Source organism: Ips typographus, linkage group LG3 (genome assembly GCF_016097725.1).
Source record: "Ips typographus isolate SLU linkage group LG3, UJ_Ityp_2.0, whole genome shotgun sequence".
NCBI classification, from domain to species: Eukaryota; Metazoa; Arthropoda; class Insecta; order Coleoptera; family Curculionidae; genus Ips; species Ips typographus.
Window position 1 is genome coordinate 5,561,585 of NC_138424.1, and position 25,192 is coordinate 5,586,776.

General features: G+C 35.6%; 2 protein-coding genes and 1 long non-coding RNA gene across 5 annotated transcripts in view; 1 reads left to right on the forward strand and 2 right to left on the reverse strand.

Annotated features, from left to right (window-relative positions):
* The first annotated feature begins 1,338 nt into the window (after positions 1 to 1,338).
* Positions 1,339 to 18,349, forward strand: Strump (WASH complex subunit strump). Its single transcript, XM_081976073.1, has 15 exons — positions 1,339 to 1,541; positions 4,081 to 4,216; positions 6,694 to 6,796; positions 6,851 to 7,042; positions 7,099 to 7,310; positions 7,366 to 7,611; positions 11,939 to 12,207; positions 12,259 to 12,869; positions 14,380 to 14,671; positions 14,728 to 14,948; positions 15,011 to 15,246; positions 15,295 to 15,467; positions 17,306 to 17,791; positions 17,853 to 18,003; positions 18,062 to 18,349. The coding sequence occupies exons 2-15, from the start codon at positions 4,095 to 4,097 to the stop codon at positions 18,213 to 18,215; spliced, it is 3,468 nt and encodes a 1,155-aa protein (XP_081832199.1). The 5' UTR covers positions 1,339 to 1,541; positions 4,081 to 4,094; the 3' UTR covers positions 18,216 to 18,349.
* LOC145726827 (uncharacterized) lies at positions 16,402 to 16,709 on the reverse strand. Its single transcript, XR_014177690.1, has 2 exons — positions 16,586 to 16,709; positions 16,402 to 16,528 (listed from the first exon to the last, which is right to left on the reverse strand). It is a non-coding gene; the product is annotated as an uncharacterized LOC145726827 (long non-coding RNA).
* A 1,704-nt stretch (positions 18,350 to 20,053) lies between the features above and the next one.
* ltl (leucine-rich repeat-containing larval translucida) overlaps positions 20,054 to 25,192 on the reverse strand; it is a 31,409-nt gene continuing 26,270 nt past the window's right edge. For all 3 annotated transcript variants that reach the window (XM_081976078.1, XM_081976075.1, XM_081976076.1), the window contains one exon: positions 20,054 to 22,205. In XM_081976078.1, the coding sequence (XP_081832204.1) occupies positions 21,925 to 22,205 (281 nt within the window). In that variant the 3' untranslated portion in view covers positions 20,054 to 21,924. The remainder of the gene's footprint in view (positions 22,206 to 25,192) is intronic.

Below are 25,192 nucleotides of genomic sequence, written 5' to 3' on the forward strand. Positions count from 1 at the left end.
GACATGGTAACAAACGAGGAGGTACTGGGAAGAATGAGAAAAGAAAAGGAAATATTAAACACAATTAAAATAACGAAGCTGCAATATCTGGGCCATGTGATGAGGGGAGATAAACATGTATTGTTGCAGAACATTATGCAGGGAAAGATACAGGGGAAAAGAAGCAGAAGAAGAAGACGTATCTTTTGGTTGAATAACCTGAGAGGATGGTATAACTGTAGTTCCACTGAGTTGTTTAGAGCTGCAGCATCGAAAGTGAGGATAGCCATGATGATTGCCAACCTTCTGAGAGGAGATGGCACTTAAAGAAGAAGAAGCAAAGAAGAACAGTTGAAAAGCTATACACCTCGGAGTACTCTGTTCCTAAATTTTAATCATTGGAAAGCACCTAAGGTATTTGGGGTGAACGTAGCCATCTTCGAGCAAAAAGAACAAGTATCAGGAGGTAGCAAATACCCCGTTTGTGCATTAAGCGACCGAGACGGAAGTCGCCATCTTTGTCCCCCACATTCGCCTACTGCGCAATTGAATGAAACTTCCGAAGTTAGTCGTAAAACAGTGTTGTTTATATTTGGTGGTATGTGAAAATAGCTAAAAATCGCAAAGATTTGTTGTTTTTGTTTGTTTTGCTTTTCGGTCCGTTAAAGGTTAATTTTTGCAAACTTAAATTAGTTGAATTATTATTGACGAGTGGATTTTAGTAATGGAAAGTATCGTTACTTTTAAGGACTTGGACCAATTAGTTACTTTAGGTTTTAAGACTCGTTACTTTAAACTCGTTACTTCGGACCCGTTAGTTACTTCCATTAAATTACACTTCAGGCCGATATTATTCTTGAAGAGAAGAACAGATTCGGATAACATTTTTATGATTAACAAAACAAAGGTAATAAAGAAATGGCAATATGATTTTTACTTTTTTTAATTATTTATTACCTACTTGTTTTATCTTGTGTCGGTTTTAACTTGTAACGACTATGACGAGATAGAACCTAACCTACTAAAGATTTATAAATTGGACTCATGAAATCTAACGAGTCTTTTTTTGAATTAAGACTCGTTACTTTCAAGTCCCATTTAGTAACGATTACTTTGTAACCGTTAGTTACTTATTTTACATCACTAGTGGATTTGTGAATAGTGGGCAACAGCAGATTGATTATCGTCACTGATTTTCTGATAGTTTACTGAACGATTTTTGTCAATTTTGTCCCCCTCTTTGATTTAGCAAATAGCAATTGCTCCTTCCTACTTCGCTATATTTTTTTATTCATTGGTAGCCATGTTTTACCGTCACAAGCTTGACGTAAAACAGCTGTTTTCTTTAAACCTAACCTATCTTTTCACTTTGGTTTTGTTTTGTTTGTGTTATGTTTGTGTGATATTGAAAAAATCTTGGGTCTTGGGATTTTATTTTCGATTTAATTTGTAATAGAAGTTAGAAGTAATTGAATCATTGAAATTCAATGCTGAGTACACTGTGAGTTTGTGTTCAGTGCTGTGGTGATCGTAATTGTTTTCTTCCTGGTATTTTGCTAACTGTAAGTACTGTTTTGTTTGAGATTTCTAGGAGGATTCCTATTATACAGTGTGTCCCGCTTTTCATGAGTACATACAGCTTGATATCTCAGTTAATAATAATGTGATTTTCTTTAAATTATGGTGATGACCACACAAATAAACAAATCCATCTGTACACCAGTTCTAGACTACGGACACTTACTTAGAGCAAATGCTACTGACAAAACTAAAAGATATACTCAGACTACGGAACAGATTGCTCTAAGACTAATAACCAAAATAAGACACCCAGAAAACCCACTACACAACCCATCCAACCAACTTCTCTATGAACGTACAAACATAACCAAAATAACAGACAGAGGTATACAACTATAAAACAAATGGAAGAATAATCCAAACAACTGGACAATAATAAACCCACTGTGCATAACAAGACAATCCTGTTACCTCTTTCCCACTGCCACCCTACTAGAGCACTTTAACTAAGACTTTTTTTTTTGTTCTTTTTGTAGATAAATTGTAAATAATTAGATATAAGTTAACATATATACTAAAACTATAAAAAATCCCACTGAAAACATAGGCAGAAAGAGAAAGTGGTTGATAGCCTTTTTTCCGAGCTTTTTTCTATTGAAAATAAAGATTGTTTATATATATGGTGATGATTGTATGTCAGAAGTCAGAAAAATGAAGTAGGATTTGACATAGTAAACAATAAACATTTTTCAGAAACAATGTTTTCTTGACATGTACCAATCTAAGGTTTTCTAAATTACTGAAATTAAAAGCATAGCCAGCTAAGGTAAAGTAATAAACTTAATAATGCAGCAGAATGTGAAAACAGTTTTCCATATAGGTACCAGGGAAATTTATACAAAAATCAAAGAAGTAAATGTCACATTAAAAGCCCTGCACCAGCACTGTGTAATCATTTTGAGTTACTACCCAAAGAAAATCAAAGAAAATAAAAATAAAATCCTGATAAAGACACTTTATCTTAGATCTCATATTTAAACTTACTTAAATCTCATAATTTGATCTGACTGATGTGTGAAGAATCTACATCAAACTGGCTCTAAAACCTATTACATACTCAGGTGGAAAGTGTTTTTGATGGAGAAATTAGGTAGTTGTAGTACATTGAGTCAGAAATTAAACTTTTCACCCTGGTTTGTATACTATTTTATTTTCAACCATTTATCAGAGTCTTATCAAACTTTTAAGAATTTTGCGTTTATGTTAAAATTGACTTTAAGTTCGTTTTAAGTTTTACCTTACACGGTGTACGCTATTTCAAATATCAAATGACAATATAAGTCAGGACATCTGTCAACCTCGTGTTTTCTCTTAAATTTTCTTTGATATTTACTGTTTATGTGTACTGTAGGCGTTCTTGTTTTCTTTGATTCTTGTATACTTATAACACGTATGCTACATAATGAATGACATTTTTGAAATTGCCATTGTAGATTTCGACTCGGAAGATGAAGACGACTTGGATGATTTGATGCTTATGCACTTGCATAATGAAAATAATATAGTGTATAAGAAAAGAGCCCTATGGCTCTCTCATCTCTTGGAGTCTTTACAAATCTAAAGCGTAAATTGAAATCTGATTGTTCCATGTTTTGCTTGAAAAATGACATGAATCATAAAACGGTGATTGACAGAAACCTGTTTGCGAATTGCGTATAACGTACATATTATAGTCCGTAAAGTTATGTTACACCGTAATACGTTATCCGTTATTTTTGCATGTGTAGATGCTGAAATAACGTATTACTGTGGTATTACGTATAAGGTTTTGCTGCCACTTAAAGTGTCTAATACCTATTAAAATGCGGTGGTTATAATGGCAGTAATTAGTATACACAACACACGTTTCGTTTTGAAGCATTTTCTGTTTGATTTTGAGCTTATGGAGGTAATCTTGCATAAAATAACATCTCATTGAAAAACCCTGGTACTTTTATACAGTATGGCGCGGTTGTACAAATGCAGTTCAAAGATCGGTTCAGTTGAACTTTGCCATATTAAATTGCTGTCAAAATGACGTTTTTTACTTGAACCAGGTTCAAGAGTTGAACTATGTACAACTGGGCCTAAACAATACAATATACGGGGTAAAACGAAATGAACTAAGACTATATGAGGTAACACAAAATAACTAAAAGTACAATCGTAACAATATTTTTGCAATCAATCATTCCATTTAACTTTTCACAGTTTTTGGGTATTTTTTATTTTAGTAGTTTAGTACTACGTATAGTTTCCGAGAAACCGCCGCGTGCACGGCTTATTGAAACACCCTGTATATCTGCCGTGAAACGTACGATATACTATTGTATATCTTCGAATCTTCGATAGTCAGAAATAGATTACGGCCGTCTCAGTGTCTGGAACTCTGGTTTGGATCAGAAGAATTTTTATAAATTACAACTTTGAAACTCTGTAAATGACAAAATAACATTTTCTCGACGTCCCCTGGACGCCCTTTTATTTTTGTGAAGTACTTTCTGAACCCTACACACCCTGTATAATGAAATCAATTTGTAGATAAACTGAAGAGAATGAAGGAGTTTCTAGCGGAAAATAACACGTGCGGTCAAACCATATTGTTGCTGGTATCTAGGGGCAATGCAATTATAGCCGAACTGTTTAGACTGAAAGATTACATTCCAAAAGTTTACAGGTAAATTTGTTTATACAGGGTGGCCCAACAAAAAGGTTGCACCCCTGCTAATGACTTTCCTGGTAGAATTGGAAAAAAAACGCTCGAACAAGTCAATATTGTTAAGGGCTCATAGACAAGTATAATTTTCCATTTTTTCTGCGCCTTTAAATATTAAGATAAGTATAATTTTTGTTATAGTACAGTTGCGTAAAATATATTTTTCTACGAATGTTTGCAAATAAGGTACTTTGCATACGTAAAAGTGTGTGCAAAGTGGCACTTTCCAGAAAAATTTTTTCCCTCACACTTTTTAAAATGCTGATTATACCTTGCAACAGTGGTTTTATATAGACTATTATACATAAAATCTGCTTAGAATTTTGCGTAGAATTCAAAAATGTAATAATATTCAGGGGTTTCATATAAAAAACACGACTTTTTTCACATTATTCTTCCGTACAGTTTAGGTAAATAAACCACCTTGTCTTTGTCTTTGAAAATGAGGCTTGTTTTCTTAAAAACCAAAGCTCATTGTCAAACAACGCATTTATATGAAATTTAAAGTCTACAACAGTGTTTATTCTTACTTATTTAAGTTAAAAAAACTATTTTAATTTAATAATGGATATCACTGAAGATGAACTTCCGGAAGATGTTCTAAAAGCCGCCAACATGGCTAGTTTGCAATTGCTGCCTCTCAAATCGCGAGAAAAATACGAGAAACAGTAGGAGTTGTTTACCCAATGGTGCGAACAAAAGGGGATAAAAACCTTAAAGGAAGAGGTACTTTTAGCGTATTTTGTTACTTTAAGCAAAGAATTCAAACCTAACACAATGTGGTCAAAGTATTCAATGCTCAAAAATGTAATAAAAATAAAAAGAGACATCGATATCGGTGAATTTTATAAGCTCACTGCATTTCTGAAAAAGCAGAATGTTGGTTTTAAACCTAAAAAGGCGAAAATTTTTACAAAAGAAGAAATATTCAGTTTTATGAACTCCGCACCAGATGAAATTTACCTGTTAATTAAAGTTGCCACTATATTCGGACTTGCTGGTGCATGTCGAAGGGAAGAGCTAGCCAATTTAACCACTACAGATATTGAAGACAAAGGAAACCTCATAATTGTTAAAATTAGGGATTCCAAAAATCATACAGCAAGAAACTTTATAATATCAGAAGAAGTTCATAACGGAACCTACCTGCAACTGTACAGAAGATACACCAGCCTACGTCCAAAAAAGTCAAACAATCGTTTTTTCCTAGTTTACAGAAAGGGTAAATGTTTTTCGCAAAGTGTTGGAGTAAACAGTTTTGGAAAAATGCCTTCCGAAATAGCTATTTTTTTGAAGTTGCCAAATCCAGAACTCTACACAGGGCACGTTCCTGGCCGATTCTGGAGAAGGAATCACTGACATAAAACGCTTGGGGGGTTGGAAATCGACTACGGTAGCTGAAGAATACATTGATGAATCCACAAGTTATAAAAAAGGATTAAGTAACAAAATTCTGACCTTCAATCCTAAAGAAAGTGAAGCAGTTCCAAGTACCAGTATTTTACCTTCAGTTGCTCAATCTGCGATCAATTTAAAAAACGCGACCAACTGTACATTTAACATTAATGTTGTTAATAACAATAAATAGTTATAAGTTGTTGTTTTTAATATCAATAAAAATTAAAAACAAAATGTATAGATATTTCATTCGTAGAAAAAATATTGTTCCTAACACGTGTGCAAAGTAGTTTTCCCGCACTTGAAGCTTTCGCGTGTGGATAAACATAACTTTGCACACTGAATAGGAAAACTACTATTTTGGGATTCAAAACCTAGTATAGTAAGCATTACAAAATGGCTGCAACGCGACTTAAATTATTTTATAACAATACCAAATAGCTTTGGCAAGTGCAAAACAGGCCCACCTCTAAGTCTTTGAATCATCGTCTTATCTTATCTAATTCGGAGACTATTCCTACACTACCATATCCATCTAACTAAAGTGTCAAACAAATTGTCCATCAAAGTGTGTAACTTACTTAATAACTTATGTCCGCAATCACCCTGCATATGGTCCACGATTGGATCACCACATATACATCTATAGTAAGAACTGAAATTTATGTATTAAGGACGTACGTAAATGTACGTCTATAATACGCTCAGAATGTTGGAACTCGGGATCAAAAAAGTACGTACTTTTTACTAGAAATATACCAACGATGTACCTACTTACGAGTACTTTGTATGTACTAAGTACGTCGTGCTGCTATTTGGGGGTATAAGACAAAATGATATAAACTATAATTAAAAATTAAAAATGTGCCGTGGTTTCTTCTTTATGGATCACCCTGTGTAGTATGTTAGTGGACAAGATGTGTGTGGTTGTGGTTCGAGCCTTTTTTCCAAATCTACCAGGAAGGTCATTAGTAGGGGTGCGACCTTTACGTTGGGCCACCCTGTATTTATTAGGGCTCCAATACAGCGTTTTAACACAGATTAGAGAGCAGACAAGATGTGCAAAAATATGGAGAAATTATACTGGATTTTTCCTACTTAAAAACATCTGAGATTCAAGAAGGAAAAGTTGAGGCAAATGAGGTAAATTAGATAGAGAATACTTAATGAGCAAAATGAGTCTAAATTGTATTGCAGCAATTGCGGGAACTTGACGAAGAGTTCAGGGCTAACAATATTGAAATTATAAAAAGGTTTTATCTACTGTTTGAAAGCATCCATGCATACATCACTGACTTAAATCACTATATTGAAGAATTAGAAGATGGTGTATACATCCATCAGTCTTTGGAGACTGTCTTCCAAGACGCTGAGGGGAAACAACTTTTAGTAAGTCATTTATTATACGGTCTATTTTAAGGCTTGTAGCAACAGTACTATTACAGTGCGAAGCATTGTTCCTTTATGGTTTAATGCTGTTAACCATTGACACTCACATTGATGGAATCGTTAGGGAAAGACTGCTAGTGTCATTCAACAGATACACTCCGTTAAGAAGGGATACGCAGAGCAGTTTTGATGAGGTTTGCAAATTGTTAATGGATACAGGATGTAACAGCCCAAAGAGACCACAAAATTATCCTGAGGATTACTTCAAGTTATTTAAACTGCTTTTGTTATTGCCTTTTCCTGAGTTGACTTTTATCTTCCAGGAGAGTTTCTATCAATCCTATTTATATTGAGATGGTAATTGGGCGGCTGCGCTCAGACGATATTTACTCACAAGTGCCCGTGTATTCTCTACCGAAGCATCGTAGTACGGCTCTGGCCACCCAAGCCTCAATGCTATATGTTTGTTTGTTTTTTTCCATTGGAATTCTGCATTCAGAGACGGCAATAATGAGGGAGATTGTCGATAAGTTTTTTCCCGACAATTGGGTGATTTCTGTTTACATGGGGTAGGTATTTAATCATATACTAGTGTGGAAAAGAGGCCGTTTATAACAGTGAACTAAACCTTAGAACCTCAAAACCCGACTGGAATGTTCTTTTACAAAACTTATTTTAATACATCTGTGTGTGTAGGTATCTGTACCGTTTTCGAGATGTCGTCAGCTAAAAAATGCCTTGAACATCTCTTACCGTTTCTGTGATATTTGCAAATAAAATGCCTTTTTGACAGGGTGGACCATAAGGTACATAAAGCTAGAGCAGTTTTCTGACATCAAAATATTACGATTTAGCTGAAATCTCTTATGACGAGAGTTAATATTAAAAAAGATACAGACTGTTGAACTTGAAATTCTTATGTAAGTTCATCAAGTTAATGAAAATAAGTGCAGTATTGTTTTACGAGGCGGACATCGAGGACTTTCGTTTTTTTTATTGTATTTGATGGAGGGCTCTACCTAAAACCATCTGGGCTACTTAAAGAGGATCCAAATTTTTTCTACGCACCTGAAGGACTTTACAATATGATTTTAATCTGCTCTCTACGTAAAAAAGGTAAGCCGACCGTTATTTAATACATAATATGCCATTCATACAAAACCTAATGAAGCTAATTATAATAATAATAAATCACACAATAAGACCCATAATAAATAAAGCATATTTTAACTGAATCACAAACCACTAGAACTTCTTCCTTCTACGTGGCGGTTCCAGATAAGTTTTGAGTCTAGGGTAAGTCATAGATACTTAACTTTTTGCCGCCATTCCAAGTTTTTGTCGTTGAGGCAGATATTTCTCAAGTGCTGAAGTCTTGGTAGTGAAAGGTATCACTGTGGTTTTTGATGAGTTGATTCTCAATCCCACTGATAAACACCATCTTCTGGTGGTCTCTAGCTCTTTCTACGAGATCACAGAGGGTTCCTTCGAATTTGCCTTTGGCCATAATGACTATGTCGTCAGCATAGCCAAGACAAGTTACTCCGTTCCCGGTAAGATTTCCGAGAAGTTCGTCTACTACCACTCCACATTAAGGGTGATAGGACCCCTCCTTGTGGACATCAGGGCCCTTTTGATTGCCTCGTGAGAGATGTTGTCGAATACTCCCTCTATGTCTAAGAAGGCGCATATAACCATTTCTTTGTGCTTGGATGTTTTCGGACAACACGAAAAGAGCGTTTTCTGTTGATCTTCCCGCTCTGTAAGCGTGCTGTCCGGAGTGCAGAGGCACCCTCTCCAGTATCTCGGGTCTAATATAGTTATCTTTCATCTCCAGTGTTTTCAGGAGGAAGGATGAGAGACAGATTGGTCTGAATGACTTTGGGAGGGTGGGGTCCCTCTTCCCCACTTTAGGGATGAAGGTGACCCGTGCTCTTCTCTAGTTGCCGTCAATTCCAGGGGACTTGAATGGTTGGAAGGAGTCGATTGCCCACTTCAGCCTATGAGGAGTGTATCAAATAAAATAAAAACGTTTTTGCACAATTTCGTATTTTTTCGGAAGTAATAGGATTTTTTTTTAAATGTTAAAACGGCATAAGATTTATTATTGATAAAAAGGTTTGCGAAAACGGCTTATCGGACCACACTTATCAACTTGTTACAATTCCGGCATGTTCTAATGAAAGTATTAACAATTCTGACATGGTACGATGTTTTTCTATAAAGAACATGAATAATTTCAAAAGATTATTATCATTGGAGTCATGGACCAACTTACTGGAAAGTGCGGACGATGTTGGATACAGTATGTTGCAATTTGTTGAGATCTTTTATAGTTATTTTAACATCTGCTTTCCTTTTGTAAGGAAAAAAGCGCTAGATTATATTTCGAATAAACAGTGGCTCACTTTAGGCTTGAAGGTGTCATCAAAGAACCTACGCAAAATGTCTTCCCAGCTTAAAAAAGCAGAGATTAGTATGGATTACTATAAAAGATATAAGAGTATTTACAGGAAAACCTTGCGACTTGCAAAACAAACATATTATGATAATAAACTATCTTCTTCTACTAACAAATCAAAAACTATTTGGAATATTATAAACTCTACTACTAAAAATAAAGGAAACAAGCAAATAAATAGGATATTAGTAAATGATATTGAAATTACGGATTCCAAAGAAATAGCAAACCATTTTAATTCCACTTTCGTAAATATTCCCTTATCGCTCCAAAATCTACACATACCAATAATTTCTAACTCCCTCAATACAGTACCACATGTTAATAATTCAATCTATTTATTTGATGTTACAGAAAAAGAAATAATTGAAGTAATAAACAGTTTAAAAAATACGAATTCCACCGGTCCTGACGAATTTTCGGCAAAACTCATTAAGTTTTGTAGTTCAGAGGTCAGTAAGCCCTTGTGCATATTATTAAACTTGTGTTTTACGCAAGCGATTTTTCCGGACTACTTGAAATTATCCAAAGTCATTTGTGCGCACAAGAGGGGTAGCACAGCTGATATCGGAAATTATCGCCCAATATCACTCCTGTCAATATTCTCGAAAATTTTTGAAAAAGTTTTATCAAAACGCATTCTAAACTTTCTAGATTCCAATAATGTACTATCAGACTCACAACATGGTTTTCGAAGCAGGAAATCAACTTTATCAGCACTATGCTATGTTATTAACCAAATTTATAGGGAACTAGATCAAAATAAAAACGTTATGGCCCTTTTTATTGATCTGACCAAAGCTTTTGACTGTGTCGAGCACACCTTGCTTTTGCAGAAATGTCTTTCTTATGGAATACGAGGAAATTGTCATAAATTATTGAACTCGTATCTATCTAATAGAAAACAATATGTTTTATTCAATAAATCTGAATAAGACCAGTTAACAATTGAAGTTGGCGTCCCGCAGGGCAGCGTCTTAGGCCCACTACTCTTCCTTATATACATTAATGACATGCCAAAATATTTGAGTGCACCACATTGTGAATTTGCTGATGATATTACTTTGTTATCCTCAAATAAGGATGAGCATATCTTGAGAAGGACTTTGAATGATAATTTGAGCTTGTTATCAAATTACTTTAGTAACAATAAATTAACTCTGAACCAAGATAAGACGTATACAATGGAGTTTCATCCTTGCGGAGCCAACTACCTGAAAAGTCATCTTATCAAATTGAGTGGTAAAACTATAAAACAAGTTACATCTTTTAAGTTGTTGGGTTTATATTTAGACTTGTCGTTGAATTGGAAAGAACATGTCAATTTTGTCTGCAGCCAATGTTCGAGAAGCTGTTTTGCTTTACAGCGCCTAAAACAAATAACGAGTCGGGCAACAGTTAAATCATTCTACTATGCTAATATTGAATCTCGTATGAGATATGGAATAGTGCTGTGGGGTGCATCGTCTGCATCCAATAGAGCTTTCTTAAACCAAAAACGTGCCGTACGTATAATGTTTAATTTAAAATCGAGGGAATCATGTAAACCATCATTTATCTCAGAGAAAATAATGACTTTTCCTTGTTTATTTATATTCGAACTTTTAAAATTTGTAAGGCAGAATGCGTCCGCTTTCATAACTCTAAATACTAATCATAACTATGCTACCCGATTTGGAAATAACTATCAATATGAGTTACACAGGCTTGAATTATTTAAAGCGAACCCCTATTATATTGGTGCTGTGATATATAATAAGATCCCACCAAAATTACGTCAGTTGTCAAACAGCAGGTTTTTATCATTTATGAGAGACCTTTTATTAAGTAGGGCTTTTTATACAGTGGAGGAGTTCCTAGGCTACAGCTTTGAAGACGTATAACATGTGTGATAAGTGATAAGTATTTTCTTTTTTATATACGTGATTTTGTAATCTTCCTACATCCCTTTTGTGATATTGGAAATAAATTGTATTGTATTGTATTGTATCTCCAAATTCCGCAACTTTGCCTCCATTTAACCAACTCTGTATCTCTCACCATTTTCGGGATCCCCATACTTACACACGAATTTGTGGAACCCTGTATTTTTCTTATGTATAGTAGAATTAGTTTGTGAAGTCGTAAGGCAATTTCAGGTGCGTAGAAAAAAGTTTTAGCTCCTTAAGGAGCCGAGATGGTTGCAATTTCTTCCCCTTATCAGATACAATAATAGTTATTTATACAGCAAGTTACTTAAACCATTTTTTATTCACGAAAAGAACAATGAGCTCCACGAGCGTAGTGAGTTCTTCAAGTGAATAAACAGGTTTCTTCTCGGGTTTCTTCTTACATCAATTTCCATTAATTTACATCCAAAGAATGTGAAAACATGATGATTTTGCAAGATAGCTGTGTGGATCTGATTTTGCTTTTACTGACAAAGTTTTTTACAGTTTTATAGTTAATTTGGCAGACACTTGGGAAAATTTCAAGGCAGCCAAACAGGCTTTAGGCAATACCTTGCAACCGGTCAACTTGAAAAATCTGGCGGTCGCTCACGGTCTTAAGGTTCCTGAGTTGCTGGCAACGACAGGAAAGTTTCTCAAAGAGGGTGTAATTACTAGGGACACTCTGTTGAAGAACATCACTCCCATTGTAAACTGTTTAAGGGAGTGCAATGTGGTTTTGCGCTGGCTGATTTTGCATATTGTTTTAAAACCAGGTTTGTGTTGGTATATTTACCATTTTATACCTGTAACATGGTTATCAACAGGTACTAGCGACAAAAACAAACGTTTAAAACAACTGAGGGATGCTGTAGCGTCGGATGCGAATTGTGAACATTCCCAGTTGTTTCTGTTGCTGTTGAACACAGCTCAACTCGAGTTGGTAACCAAAGAGTTGTACCGGAATTTGATTACGGAAAAGGATAGCCAGTGGGACAGTTTAAAGGACGTATGCCAGCAAAACTTGAAAGAACTCGCTGAAGTTTTTGGCGGCGCCAAAGCTTTGTCTAGAATTAAGAAAAACTCTGATCTGGAAAGGTGGTTCTTGGAAATCGCTAACCAGGTGGAAAATCTGTCAAGGGACGATTCCGGCTCGGTTAGGAAGCTAGTGCAGTTGATCCAGGCGCTGGAAGAGGTTCAAGAATACCATCAACTGGGGAATCACATGCAAGTAGTGCAGTTTCTGTCCGAGACCCGCAGGGATCTGGATCAAATGATTCAGACCATGAAGATCAATGAGGATGTGCTGATTCATCTACAGATTATCGGGGATATTAGTTACGCCTGGGAGTTGATAGACTTTTACACGGGCTTAATGCAGAACGGAATTAAAAAAGAGCCCAAGTTGGTTATTAAGCTACGAGCTGTGTTCTTGAAGGTAAGAATGACATTTTAGTAGATGGCGTAGCATTTAATAAAGTTAACATTGATACATTAAAAGCACATCTTGTCACTCTCGCAAGTTGCCACTGTTCTTTCTCTGACTGTCATTAATGTTTTGTTCACTTAATGTATATTAAAGAATATGAACAAATAATAATGGTAATGGTAGGTGTGAATGGTGACAGATGTACTGCGACCTGATTAGATCTATTGTACCCCATCTTCTTCTGCTATCTCAAGGTTTCCTTGTTCATAGCAGCCCCTCAAAATTTAGTTCCTTCTTCAGGAATTTCAGGAGTGGGTCTGTTCGAGGTACTTCTTCCACAGCCAGCTGGTATAATCCCAGTGTGTGGTATAATCTTCTGTGGCGTACAGCATGACACTCCAGCAATGTGTGGTCTGGTTCTTCTCCGCAAAACCTGCAGGTACTGTCCTTTTCTAGGCATGGCTTCCTTAGGTGTTCTCTGAGTCGACAATGACCCGTTAGAAACCCCGTTAATGCCTTGAGCTCAGTGTCTTAGATCTTGCTTGGTTAAAATTGCCGAAGAGATTTTTGGCCTGCCTCAGTCTTCCCCCGGCTTTATTAAGTTCTTCCTGGACATATGCTTTTCCAAGGCCGCAGAATGGTTCTGGCCCGATCAGTGGCGCTGATGCTCCAGAGTATCTGCTTGTTCGTTACCCTCTACTCCGACGTGCCCCGGAATCCAGAGGAGGGTTACCTTGTTGTTTTTTCCTAGATCATTGAGCTTTCCAGAACCATCATCGAACTGATGTTAGATGAGCTCAACGCTTAGATGGCTGCTTGGCTATCGGAAAGGATTGCAATTTCCTTGTTCCGGTATTTCCTGTCGAGGTTGAACTGAATACACCTTTCTGTGGCGTGAATTTCCGCTTGAAAAATGTTGGGAAACTGGCCCATGGGTTCGGTATATCTGGTGCGAGGCCCGTAGACTCCTGCTCCAGTCCCCTCGGGAGTTTTAGATCCGTCCGTATACCATATTATGGTTGTTTTTCCCAATGTTTGAATGGATTCTCTGCTCCAATCTCACTTGTGCACAGTTTCGTTCGAAATTGTTTTTCGAAACTAAACTTCCTGATGATTTAGTCGGTTGGGAGATCGGCGAGGTGTGCACTGCCAGTAGGCAGTGAGTCCTTTGCACTGTGTGCTCTCCTTTTAAATTCGGCCTTATCCAACCTGAGATGTGCTCATCAAGTAGTTCTTCTCACCATGATGTGGAGCGGTGTGAGGTCGAGAATTACCTCTAGTGCTGCCGTGGGGGTCGATCTCATTGCTCCCGTTATGCAAAGAAATACAAGTCTCTGCACCTTTTTTTTTTTTTTTTTCTGTGCCACACTACTGCGCTGTATGTGATCATAGGTCTCACTATCATGGTATACATCCATCGCAGTATTGATGGGTTCCAACCCCACGTCTTTCCCTCCCCAACTTTACACGTTATGTCTGAAGGTTTAGTAATCAGTACCCAACATTTTTGTGCTCATAGTTGGCGTCTGCGTTGGAGTTGCCGTTACTGCGTATCAATCAGGCGCACAGCGAAGATCTGGTGTCCGTGTCCGAGTACTACAGCAAAGAGCTGGATATCTACGTCAGAAAAGTGTTACAAATCATACCGAGCACGATGTTCGAAAAACTCGCTCGGATCATTCAGATGCAGACTAACGTCATTACTGAAGTGCCAAGTCGCGTGGACAAGGACAAGTTGAGGGATTACGCGCAACTTGACGAACGGTTTGAGTTTGCCGAGTTGACGCATTCGGTATCCATTTTCAGTCAAGGTGGGAGTGGACATCACTCATCACTCTCGTTTAAAAACTCAATAGTTACCTTTCAGGCATGCGCTTAATGAAGAGTACTCTAGTGGGTGTGGTGTGTCTAGATCCGAAGCAACTGCTGGAGGATGGTATCAGGAAAGAGTTAGTGCAGCACGTGTCTAGAGCGTTGCACAACCATTTTACATTCAGCGCCAAACCGAAACCAGATGAGCTAGAAACAAAGTTGCGCACTTTGAGTTTGATAATGGATGGTTTTAAACGATCATTTGAGTATATTCAAGTTAGTTTTAAGTGTCTATAAGATCAATGAAGTCAATAGCTGAGATGAGTTTCTTTTTAAAGGATTATATTAATATAAACGGCCTAAAAATTTGGCAAGAAGAGGTTACGAGGATAGTGAACTACAACGTAGAACAGGAGTGCAACGGCTGCACTTCGTTTCTCAAGAACAAAGTGCAGCCATGGCAAAGTCGGTTTCAAAGCCGATACGTCCCTATTCCCATTTATCCAGCTCTAGATCAGAGCGAGAACTTTGTGGGCCGTTTGGCTCGCGAAATTATACGATTAACTGATCCAAGGTAACTTTTGTATTAAACTTAAATCCAGCCCCTAAATATTGCTTTTAGGACTTCAGTGTATTTACCTTCCACTTGCACGTGGTACGACATAAAGTCACATAAACCAGTTTTAAACAAAGAAACCATCGCGTTAATAGCACAAACTGTGGAAATAACTGGTTTAGTAGGCCTCGACCGACTATTTTCCTTTATGATAATTACAGCTTTACAACGTATTGCAGGTTAGTCTTTCAATAGTTGTCATTTACACTTTTCCGCCCGCAAGGTAAAGTATTATTGCTGCTTTTGTCCTCATCTCCCTCCGCTTTGTGATATCAAACGTCCGCGAACCATTTTTCTACTTTCAGCCTTTTATGCGTGTAGTAGAACTATTATGCCTGCTTTATACCTCTCAATTAACAATTAAACTAAACTTTCATTTAAACTAAAATTAATTTATCAAAGCTGAAAGTGAACTTACAAGCGAGCCCATTTATACTTTCAATTTACACTAAACTAAAATTAATTTTAAATTAAAGTTAAACCAACTTTATTAAAGTTCGGCTTAATTCGTTTAAATTCGTTGACTTTCGGAACTATCACTGTCATACTTGTCATCACTCATGATGTAAATTGCTGTCTTCTATTGCGATACGTAGTCTATTAGACTTGAATCGTCTATTTCCATAATTGGATTTTTTACCGAAAAAGTGGTTTAAGAACAAATTTTTTAAATTATTTTAATAAAAATTTTCTTTATCCACAAAACACGCGTAATGACGATGACAATAGAAACGTCAACGTCAAACATCAACGTCGAACGTCCAGTTAGTCAAAACAGTCATTTATTTTTCTAATTATTAATTTGTAGTATAAACCTAAGCAAGATTTCTTAGTTTAAATATAAATTTTAGTGGAAATTTAAATTTAATTTAATTCTTAAATGGGAGCATGGGGTATAAAGCAGGCATTACCTAAGACTTAAGCAGGCATTACACAAATATTTGCTACATTTGCTACCGAATTTATTTGCGTAAATGTTTGTTTTCAGCATATATATTTGCTATGTTTTTACACGTTAGCAAATATTTCCTCAAAACTTGTTTGCTAAAGGGAAGCGAAGTTTCTTTTTTTGTTTGGCAAACCCGACAGCAAATATTTTTCAGCAAATAATCAAAGCAAATATTTTATTACAGGGGTAACAGTAACACTCAGTCGTCTCCACAATAAATTTATTAGGTCTTAAACCTCTCTAAAAAGTGCCCAGCACGTTTTGAGCGCAGAAGCAGCTTATCATCAGAGGCTAGAAGAACATGTTGAATGTTAAAAAATTATACAAAAAACAAAAGGAAGCTTATACCTAGTACAAAATTACAAAATCATGCTGTCATTAAGTAAAAACAGGGGGCAGCAGACCTGGGCCCTAATTTTTGAACGCAGGGAGTAAAATTACCGATAGCAGTGTTGATAGAATGTGACAGAACTGGTTGACAAAAGCAGGTTTCTGTCAAATTATGTGTTCTTTTCTCTTGATAACTCCCTTCCCTCGATTCAAGAATCTAGGGCCTGGGGTTTATAGTTTTTAAGAGGAAAACTTTCCAAAAACCCATTAACGTTTTTAAGGATTAAAGATGTAATAATCTGCAAAATTCAGTTTTAGTAAAGATATTCAAAAAAACGCGGTTGATCAAGGTTACCTTATAATGGAGAAAAAAATATTAAAATTAATTAGTTTCCTACCAAAGGCAAACCGAGGTCAGCCAAAAGTATCACCCCAATATCAAAGGAATTATGCCGGCTGTCCCTTGTTAAATAGCTCTATTCTTTGGTTGTTGCATTGGACCTACATGTAAAAACCAGCCTTAATTTATATTTATGATGCAAAATAAATAAAGTATGGGGTTCCTCTTAGAAAAAATATTGTTCTCAACTCTTGGACAAAACTTCTTGTTCACACTTGCCCTGTGCTCATATCCAGTCATCTTTTTTTAATTGCCGCTTCAATAAACTTTATAAAATATTTTTGAAAAAACATCGTGAATAGACTATCTCAGTTATTTAATTATTCACACTTCCACAGCCCATCTGACTCATAAAAACGTCAAAGTGCCCTCCTGGAGCAACGTCATAAATGCCATCCACACGGATATGAAAGAACGAGCAGTTGAACATGACGTTAACCCTCTGAAAGTATACCAGACTTACGTCAGCAGGACTACAAAAATCTGGCCGGAATTTTTGGAGAAAGCGATTTTAGTCGGTCAACTGCAACTTTTACGCAACTTGATAGCGTTCCATTTAAACAAATCTTGCAAGTTCAACGCTAAGAACTTGGAAGCTTCTTTGAGGACATTAAACAGATCTCTCCTGTTAGACTTAAATCAGGACAAGCCAATGCCGTCTGAGAATGTTATAAAGAAGCTTTCCGAGTATTTGGACTATGCTGGACTGAACGATCCGTTGAATAAAGTATACGTGATCGAGCGCAGCGACAAAAGCTACGCCATTACGATGTTTATTTTTGTTCTAGCCCATGTTAAGTTAATATTTCTACCTCAGAAGTTAGGTGTGTTTTTTCTATTTAAGTAAAAATCGATGCACTAATCATTTATGTATTCAAATTGCAGCCAGTTTGAGTAAAAGAAGTAGTGAACAAATGGACGGTACTGCTCTGTCTGTGTCAGTGCACACCGTTTTAAAGCAATTCCACCTTGAAGTGACCCGACATTTTGTCAAACAAGTGGCTGATTACGTTCTTCGTCTAAGCCAAAATAACGGGTAAGTTAAAATTTTACATCGTAAAAAAACCTTTAAGAAATGTATGATTTTTTGTCAGACTTAAAAACGCCGATGTCATAACAGAAATTACCATGATGCTAAACTTTATGGAGTCGTTCACGAATTACTCGGAAGATTCGAGAGTTTTTTATCGGCAGAGCCTTCCCGAAGAGATTTTACTGATCCAGCAATCTCTTATGATAGGCGTTTGATTAATGTTAGCTGTGATATTAGCAAATTTAATGGCGATATGTAAAAATGTTATCTTAATAAGCGGCGCCGCTTGAATTTAAAGCTGTTTTGTTATAATAGTGGGCAAAGAAAAATAAAAAAAAATCGTCAAAAATGTCAAGCTTTTTGAAAATTTCGAAATTACCATCATCACATCGTCATAACATAAATCTTAAAAAGGTAAGTTAGAAACATGCAAAACGTTTTGCACTCTTCAACCGTTTGTCTGCTATAGCCAACCAAATATTGAAAATTACAATGTTTAGTAGTCAATTTCTCGAAAGCGACCACATTTAGGAAAATAAACTGATTAGATCATAAATTATTGTCTAGAATAACTAGCAGAATATAAAAGTACAGAATATGTTACTAAGGTTGTCGAGCAAAAATCCGTGATTGCCACTGATTTCATGTAATAAAAATATACACTGTGTGTAAAACGTCCGGCAACCCTGAATTATTTCGAAAAATATACAATTTATGGAAAAACTTATATATTAATCGTTTCTACCGTTATGTGACAAATCCAAAATAAAAATATACCAATACCAAATGTGAATTGAGCAGTAATCCCCTTTTCAGAAGTTTCCTCCTTAACTCAACAGGAGTCCACATGTCAATGAGTTTATTATCTCCAGCCTCATTTTCATTCTTTCCAAACGAGCGTTTGTTAGCTTGTGCTCTACACCTTAGTAAAAGTTTCTTGCGGTTTTCTTCATTTTCAACTGTCATGTGTCTAAATACGTGTCTCTCAAAAGAAGAGTTTTGTTGTGGCAAAAAATGGTTATCAAGGGCGTTCACCAATACTTCGAAGACATTGTTTTTTGTAATGGGATCATATTCTAGAACAGCTCCCGGAAAGTCAAAAGCAGTTTCTTGTAGTTGAGGGCCACCAAGATGGAGAAGTTTGTTTTTCTTTTTATTGACATCAGTGATGTCTTCTGCATCTAAATAAAGTTTCACAGAGAAATTTGACTTAAAATTGAGTATCAAATTTGGCATCTTCAAAAACCCTCGAATACCTAATTTTAGCAAGAAACTCAAAAGGGAAGCGCGTGTTAAGTAAAAAATGCATTTAAAAAAAATAACTTTGATCCCTGTATTTCTGTCTCCGTTGACTATTCGTCTGAGGTAAGTTGTGCTAAATGGAATTCTTTTGACCCGATAAATACGCCATTAAATTATTACTTATTGGACACCCTGTATAATGGCATAGGCAATTTTTAATTAAAAAAAAAAAAAAAAATATTTTTAGATTTGGCGTAATAGAACATTTCTTTATATTATAATGTCAAAAAACAAAGTAAAACGCATTTAAACCATAAAATGTCATACATCATTGAATTCGGAATAAAAAGGATTTTCAGAATCTGAAATAAAAGAGCGCATTTAAAAAAATAAGGTTTAGGATAGTTCGGCATGGACAAAACGTCGTAATAAAAAACTGATGCCACTTTACGGAGTTAAGAAAAGCTAGAAAAGTTGCTGTGGAGCAGTGTGATTAGTTTTGGTCTAGGTCTAATATTAACGTCACAAAAAAATAAAATGTAAAATCACAAAATTCACTTTTTTCATGATCTCAAAAACAAAAAAATGTCGACGTTCCTAAATGTCATTTTATTAAGGCCATAATTACGGAACTTTTTTCCCATTTAACCAAAAATTGTATACCCGGCCTAACTATTAACTTTAAAAAGTAGTTCTTAAGTATTAACGTAGGTACTTCAATGTGTGTTTATTAAGAGTTGTAAGTTGTATACTAACCTAACCTTAATATTTTAGAACATTTGGAAAAAACGTAAAAATAAGGCCATATGCGTATATTAAATAAATTTATTAATTGAACTAGCATAAGAATATTACTTAAAGTATTAAAGGGTAGTAAATTGTCTATAGCTACACAATTAACATTAACATATCAAACACTCAATCAAAACTCTTTATCTACATAACTAAACTTCCTTCAGATATGAAATCACAGATTTTATAGCAAGGAAGTCAGATTTAAACTCAACAAAGTATAAAAGTTGTATTTTTGTTTTAATAAATATTTTAACTTACTGTTATAATTAACATTGGGCTATTAATTATTAAGCTTTGCTCGCAGACGTCTTCTGATTTGAAAAGGATAATAATATCAATAATTCGTTAAATATTAACTATGTATAAATACGTTAGCGTTTCAATAATTGGCCCCTAAGTGATTCTTTTAATTACAACCTAATATATAGGGTATTCCAAATGTTCCTGGAAAGTCTATCGTTTGCCAGAAGGTGAAATTTACCACATTAGGCTAGAAAATCTACTTATTGATGATCGCTTCAAAGTTTTAAAGCCTAGCTAGGTATTCAGACTAGCGACATGCACCATTTTTTTTTTGATAGATCGGGATCGATTTTAATCGATTTTTGTGCTCTTCGAAAATTCCTATATTCAGCAAGATTTAACAAAGTTATTTCCTGTTATCTGAGTTTAGACGTTTAACAAGAATTAAAGTTTCATTATTTAGTAAATTATCTGTTCAAATCCAATTAGAAGGTGGATTAGGAATGAGAGATGAATACGATAGATACATTTTGGATTCTGGTTCGGAGAATGTATAATTAAATTGATCATTAGTAAGTCAGTAATTTTACTAGGTCTTTTTTGTTTAATTGAACTATTTTCTCCTCAACTATGTGACTTGACATATCATAAAACATTGATACAGCAATCATCAACTTGTTTTGGTTATTTTGAAGAATCGAAAACAGAAAATACCTACTACTCATCCCTAATTCACCTTCTCATTGGATCTTATTAATGCCTGTTTGCACAAGCCTCCCGGTTTTAGGAATCCCTACACCTTAGGTTAAGAATAAAGTTAGGTAAGGCCCTGTTTTGTTGCATCATCTGAATTTTGATCCCTAACTAACTTTAGGTATTGCTTATTTAAGGTGGTTGTTTTTGAGTCCCTAACTAAAAATAACTGTCAGCAGAGTAACAGAAATTTTAGTTTATTGGAAAATTATTTCTTAAAGGTATTTTCTCAGGGTTCTAATAAACATGATGCAAACAAATTTCATGTTAGGGTAACCTAAAAATTAGGGAAACCTAGTAAAGTATTACCCTATTCATATTTCTGTGCAAACGGGCATAAGTATTTTAAAAGTTAATAATAAAACGTTGTTATTTGCTCGAAGTTTAAAGGCAGATAGCAGCAAATTGGCTGGATAAAACCTATACTGCTGATTATAGAAATTTTCATAAAATTTGTGGAAGATGTCGCGAAACGACGATTAAGAGATGGATGCAGCTTTTATCTTAATTATGACAATGTATTTCGAATACCCTATATTTGATTTCACATAAACAATATGGTATTGCTTTTGTTATAAAACATAATACACCTATTTGTTAATAAGAGCGCAAGTCTCACTGAATCAAAATTTTCTTAATAACGTCCAGTTCAGGAAGAATTGTCTGTCTTCAATATTTGCACTAGATTGCATAGTGCTTACGAAATTACCTGCAATGAATATCAATCAGATCGATGTCCGAAATCAATCGCAATAAACTTGATTTATAACAACATATAAATCGGAAATCGGTTGCATCACCAATTAAATTTACAAAAGCTGCACGTCACTGCATGCAGCTGATATGACTAGGCGAAAAATAGAGTGTTCTTTACAACTTTGCATTAATTGTTCATGGAACTTTTACAGTTAAATTTGACTGCTCTAAAATGGTTTTGTTGAAAAATCTCTCGTTTTGTACACTGATTTCTTCTATTCTGGTTTTTAATTCCTGAATTTCCGAAGCCAATTTATTGATCACCTGGCCCTGGGTAATTGGATCAAAAACGGCAGATGATATATTGACATTAGGCAGTCCATCTAAAGTTTGGTTTGTTTGTACAGTTGACTGGTGTAAAACAGCGACTATTGGTTGCTCGTTTAGTGTCTGTCTGAGCCCATCTGCCTGGTGTCCTAAAATAAAGTAAAAGATGAATATTAGAAAAAGATTATTTTTTATAGACCTAAAAAACCCTTGTTACTAAACACCCAACTCGATATCCTAAAAAACTTACAACACCCGGACATTTTCATCGGAAGATAAGATACTTGAAATGGATGAGGAGCTAAAGAAAATCAGATGGAACTAAATAGGGTTATGCGAGATCAATCAAAGACGCGAAATGCGTCAGAGCTATGGCTAATGATCAACAGAAAATATAAAGAGAACATTGAAGTTATCAAAAAAGTATCTAGTCGAGTCGCATATTTGACTTCAAAACTAAACAGGAGATACAGACTTTCTATGACAAAGTAAAAACTGCATTACATGAATCAAAGACACATTTTCTACACTAGTATGGAGACTATACGGACTTTGTAGTAGAATCCAACTTTTAGAGAACAACTTATACCTAATGAACAGCTTCTTTTATAAAAAAACCAAATGGAAGATGGACTTGGGCAAGCCCGGACGGAAAACGAAGAATGAAATAGACTTCATCATCACTGACAAAAAATCAATTGTCAACAACGTCACAGTGCAGAACCAACTATTTATTGGCAGTGGTAACAGCTTGGTGAGAGCTTTAATAAATATAAACGTCAAGAAGGCAAAGACGAGAATGATAAAAACCAAAACAAAGAGGAAATGGCATGAACCAGAAAAGACTATTACAAAAACACTAAAAAGCACAGAGGCAGCAGACGTTAATGAGCTAAATAAAACAGTAACAGAAGCTCTAATAAAAACAACAAACGATCTCTGCCCAAAACAGGAAAAGCAAACAAAATCCGCCTCCACAACAAAGGACTAATAGAACAACGAAGAGAATTGAAATTAACAACTCAGTTGGATAATTGTAATATCCGGAATAACATAAGACAATACAATAAAGAGCACATACACCAAACAAGGGAACAAAACAAAAGCTTGAAAGTTTGCAAAATGGCAAGGGAGAAATTAAAAAAGTGAAAAACAAAAAGGCGACAACATACTCTCTGCAAAGAATAGCTATTTAACAAGAAGAGACAGTTGAAAAGAAAAAGCGAATTAGAGATTGACTCTTCGTGAACTCTTCCTACCAAAGTTAAGAGACATTCGACTGATACCGGCTTTGATCGTTGAATATCAGGAGTTTCATTGGTTGGTCATTCAGGTTGTTAAAGAACGTTGCCATATCTCAGGCCACATCAAATATTTGTTTGAAAACATCAGTTTAAAGTTAATAATAGTTAATAAGAACTGATATCTTCCAATTTAAAATTCTTTGACTCAAAAAAAGTAAACAATGATTAGAAACAGCGACTTCTAACTGTTGCGTCACAATCACGAGCAAAAAACGTATGTCGGTAATTAAATATGTGATATTAGTTCACACTTCACCAAAGCACACTTTTTCAATACGCCCTTAAGAAACTTAGCTGGTGCAAAACAGGGATAAACCTCGACGGAAAAATGCTCGAGAACGATATTTTACTCATTGCTGATGACTTACAGAAAGCCGAAGTAATGCTTAATGAACTTGCACAAGTAACCAAAGAAATGGAATTACAGATAAACCACAGTAAAACAATTGTAATGACAAACTTAATCATCGGCAGAACCAAAAAAAAAAATAAAAAATTATCATAGCTGAAGTTACACAATATCGATACCTTGGACACGAAGTGAAAAGCACTAGAGACAACCAGACACTAGAGATACAAAGAAGAATCGGCTTAGGCTGGGCAACCAATGGTTGGTTTCTTCTTCTTCTTTAAGTGCCATCTCCTCTCAGAAGGTTGGCAATCATCATGGCTATCCTCACTTTCGATGCTGCAGCTCTAAACAACTCAGTGGAACTACAGTTATACCATCCTCTCAGGTTATTCAACCAAGAGATACGTCTTCTTCCTCTGCTTCTTTTCCCCTGTATCTTTCCCTGCATAATGTTCTGCAACAATACATATTTATCTCCCCTCATCACATGGCCCAGATATTGCAGCTTCCTTATTTTAATTGTGTTTAATATTTCCTTTTCTTTTCTCATTCTTCCCAGTACCTCCTCGTTTGTTACCATGTCTACCCAACTTATTCTCAAGATCCTTCTATATGACCACATCTCGAATGCTTCCAGTCGGTCGCTTATCTCTTTCTTTAACGTCCAGGATTCCATCCCGTACAGCAACACCGAGAAAACATAGCATCTCAATATTCTGACTCTAAGGTGTAGATTAAGATCTCTACTGCATAACACATTCCTCATTTTGTTGAATATGGTTCTGGCCTGTCCAATTCTTGCTTTAATTTCTTCGGTGTACTCATTATCTTCATTAACCGTTGTTCCTAAGTATTTGTATTTGCTAACTTTCTCTATTGGTTCTCCGTGTGTTGTGTTGGTTTGGATATGGCAAATTAGAGAACGTATTTAGTAGTTAAATCCCTATGAGCCTTAAGAGAAAGATATACAATGAAAGTTTGGGGGCAATTTTGCTCTGGGGGGATACGTTATTCTCAAATTCAAAGTTTTTACCGAAGAAAACGCACCAAAAACTTGGAAAGTTATTGAAAATTAAGACAGTATAAGAGCTGCCAATTTCGCAGCAAAACAGAGTTAAGTTTAGTTTTCAGAGAATCAGATTATGCCTTTATCCTTTTCTGTCATATTAAACTTTTATAGCTAGACTAGATACCGAGAGCTAAACAAAATTTTTTTGGTGGGAAACGGCCAAAAAACTTTAAGGCCTACCCGCCGGACCCTTTGGGGTTTTGGAAGCCTGGCATCCAAAAAACCTAACGCGTCCCAATGCGACGATTACCTGATGAATTTAATGTCTCATGTACTAAACACTACCGCAAAGCTTTTGACTGTGTGCAATAAATATAAATTCTCAGAAATACTTAGAAAAACAGGCGTAGAAGAATACTACTTGCATCAGACAAGTCAAGTAAGAGTAGAAAACAAATTGTCGTAGAAGAT

Excerpts from the sequence above, each read along its gene's own strand:
- Strump (XM_081976073.1), top strand. The coding sequence starts at position 4,095 with ATGAAGGAGTTTCTAGCGGAAAATAACACGTGCGGTCAAACCATATTG. Across the intron at positions 6,797-6,850 it reads GAAAAGTTGAGGCAAATGAG|CAATTGCGGGAACTTGACGA; the intron begins GTAAATTAGATA and ends ATTGTATTGCAG. Across the intron at positions 7,311-7,365 it reads TATCCTGAGGATTACTTCAA|GAGAGTTTCTATCAATCCTA; the intron begins GTTATTTAAACT and ends TTTATCTTCCAG.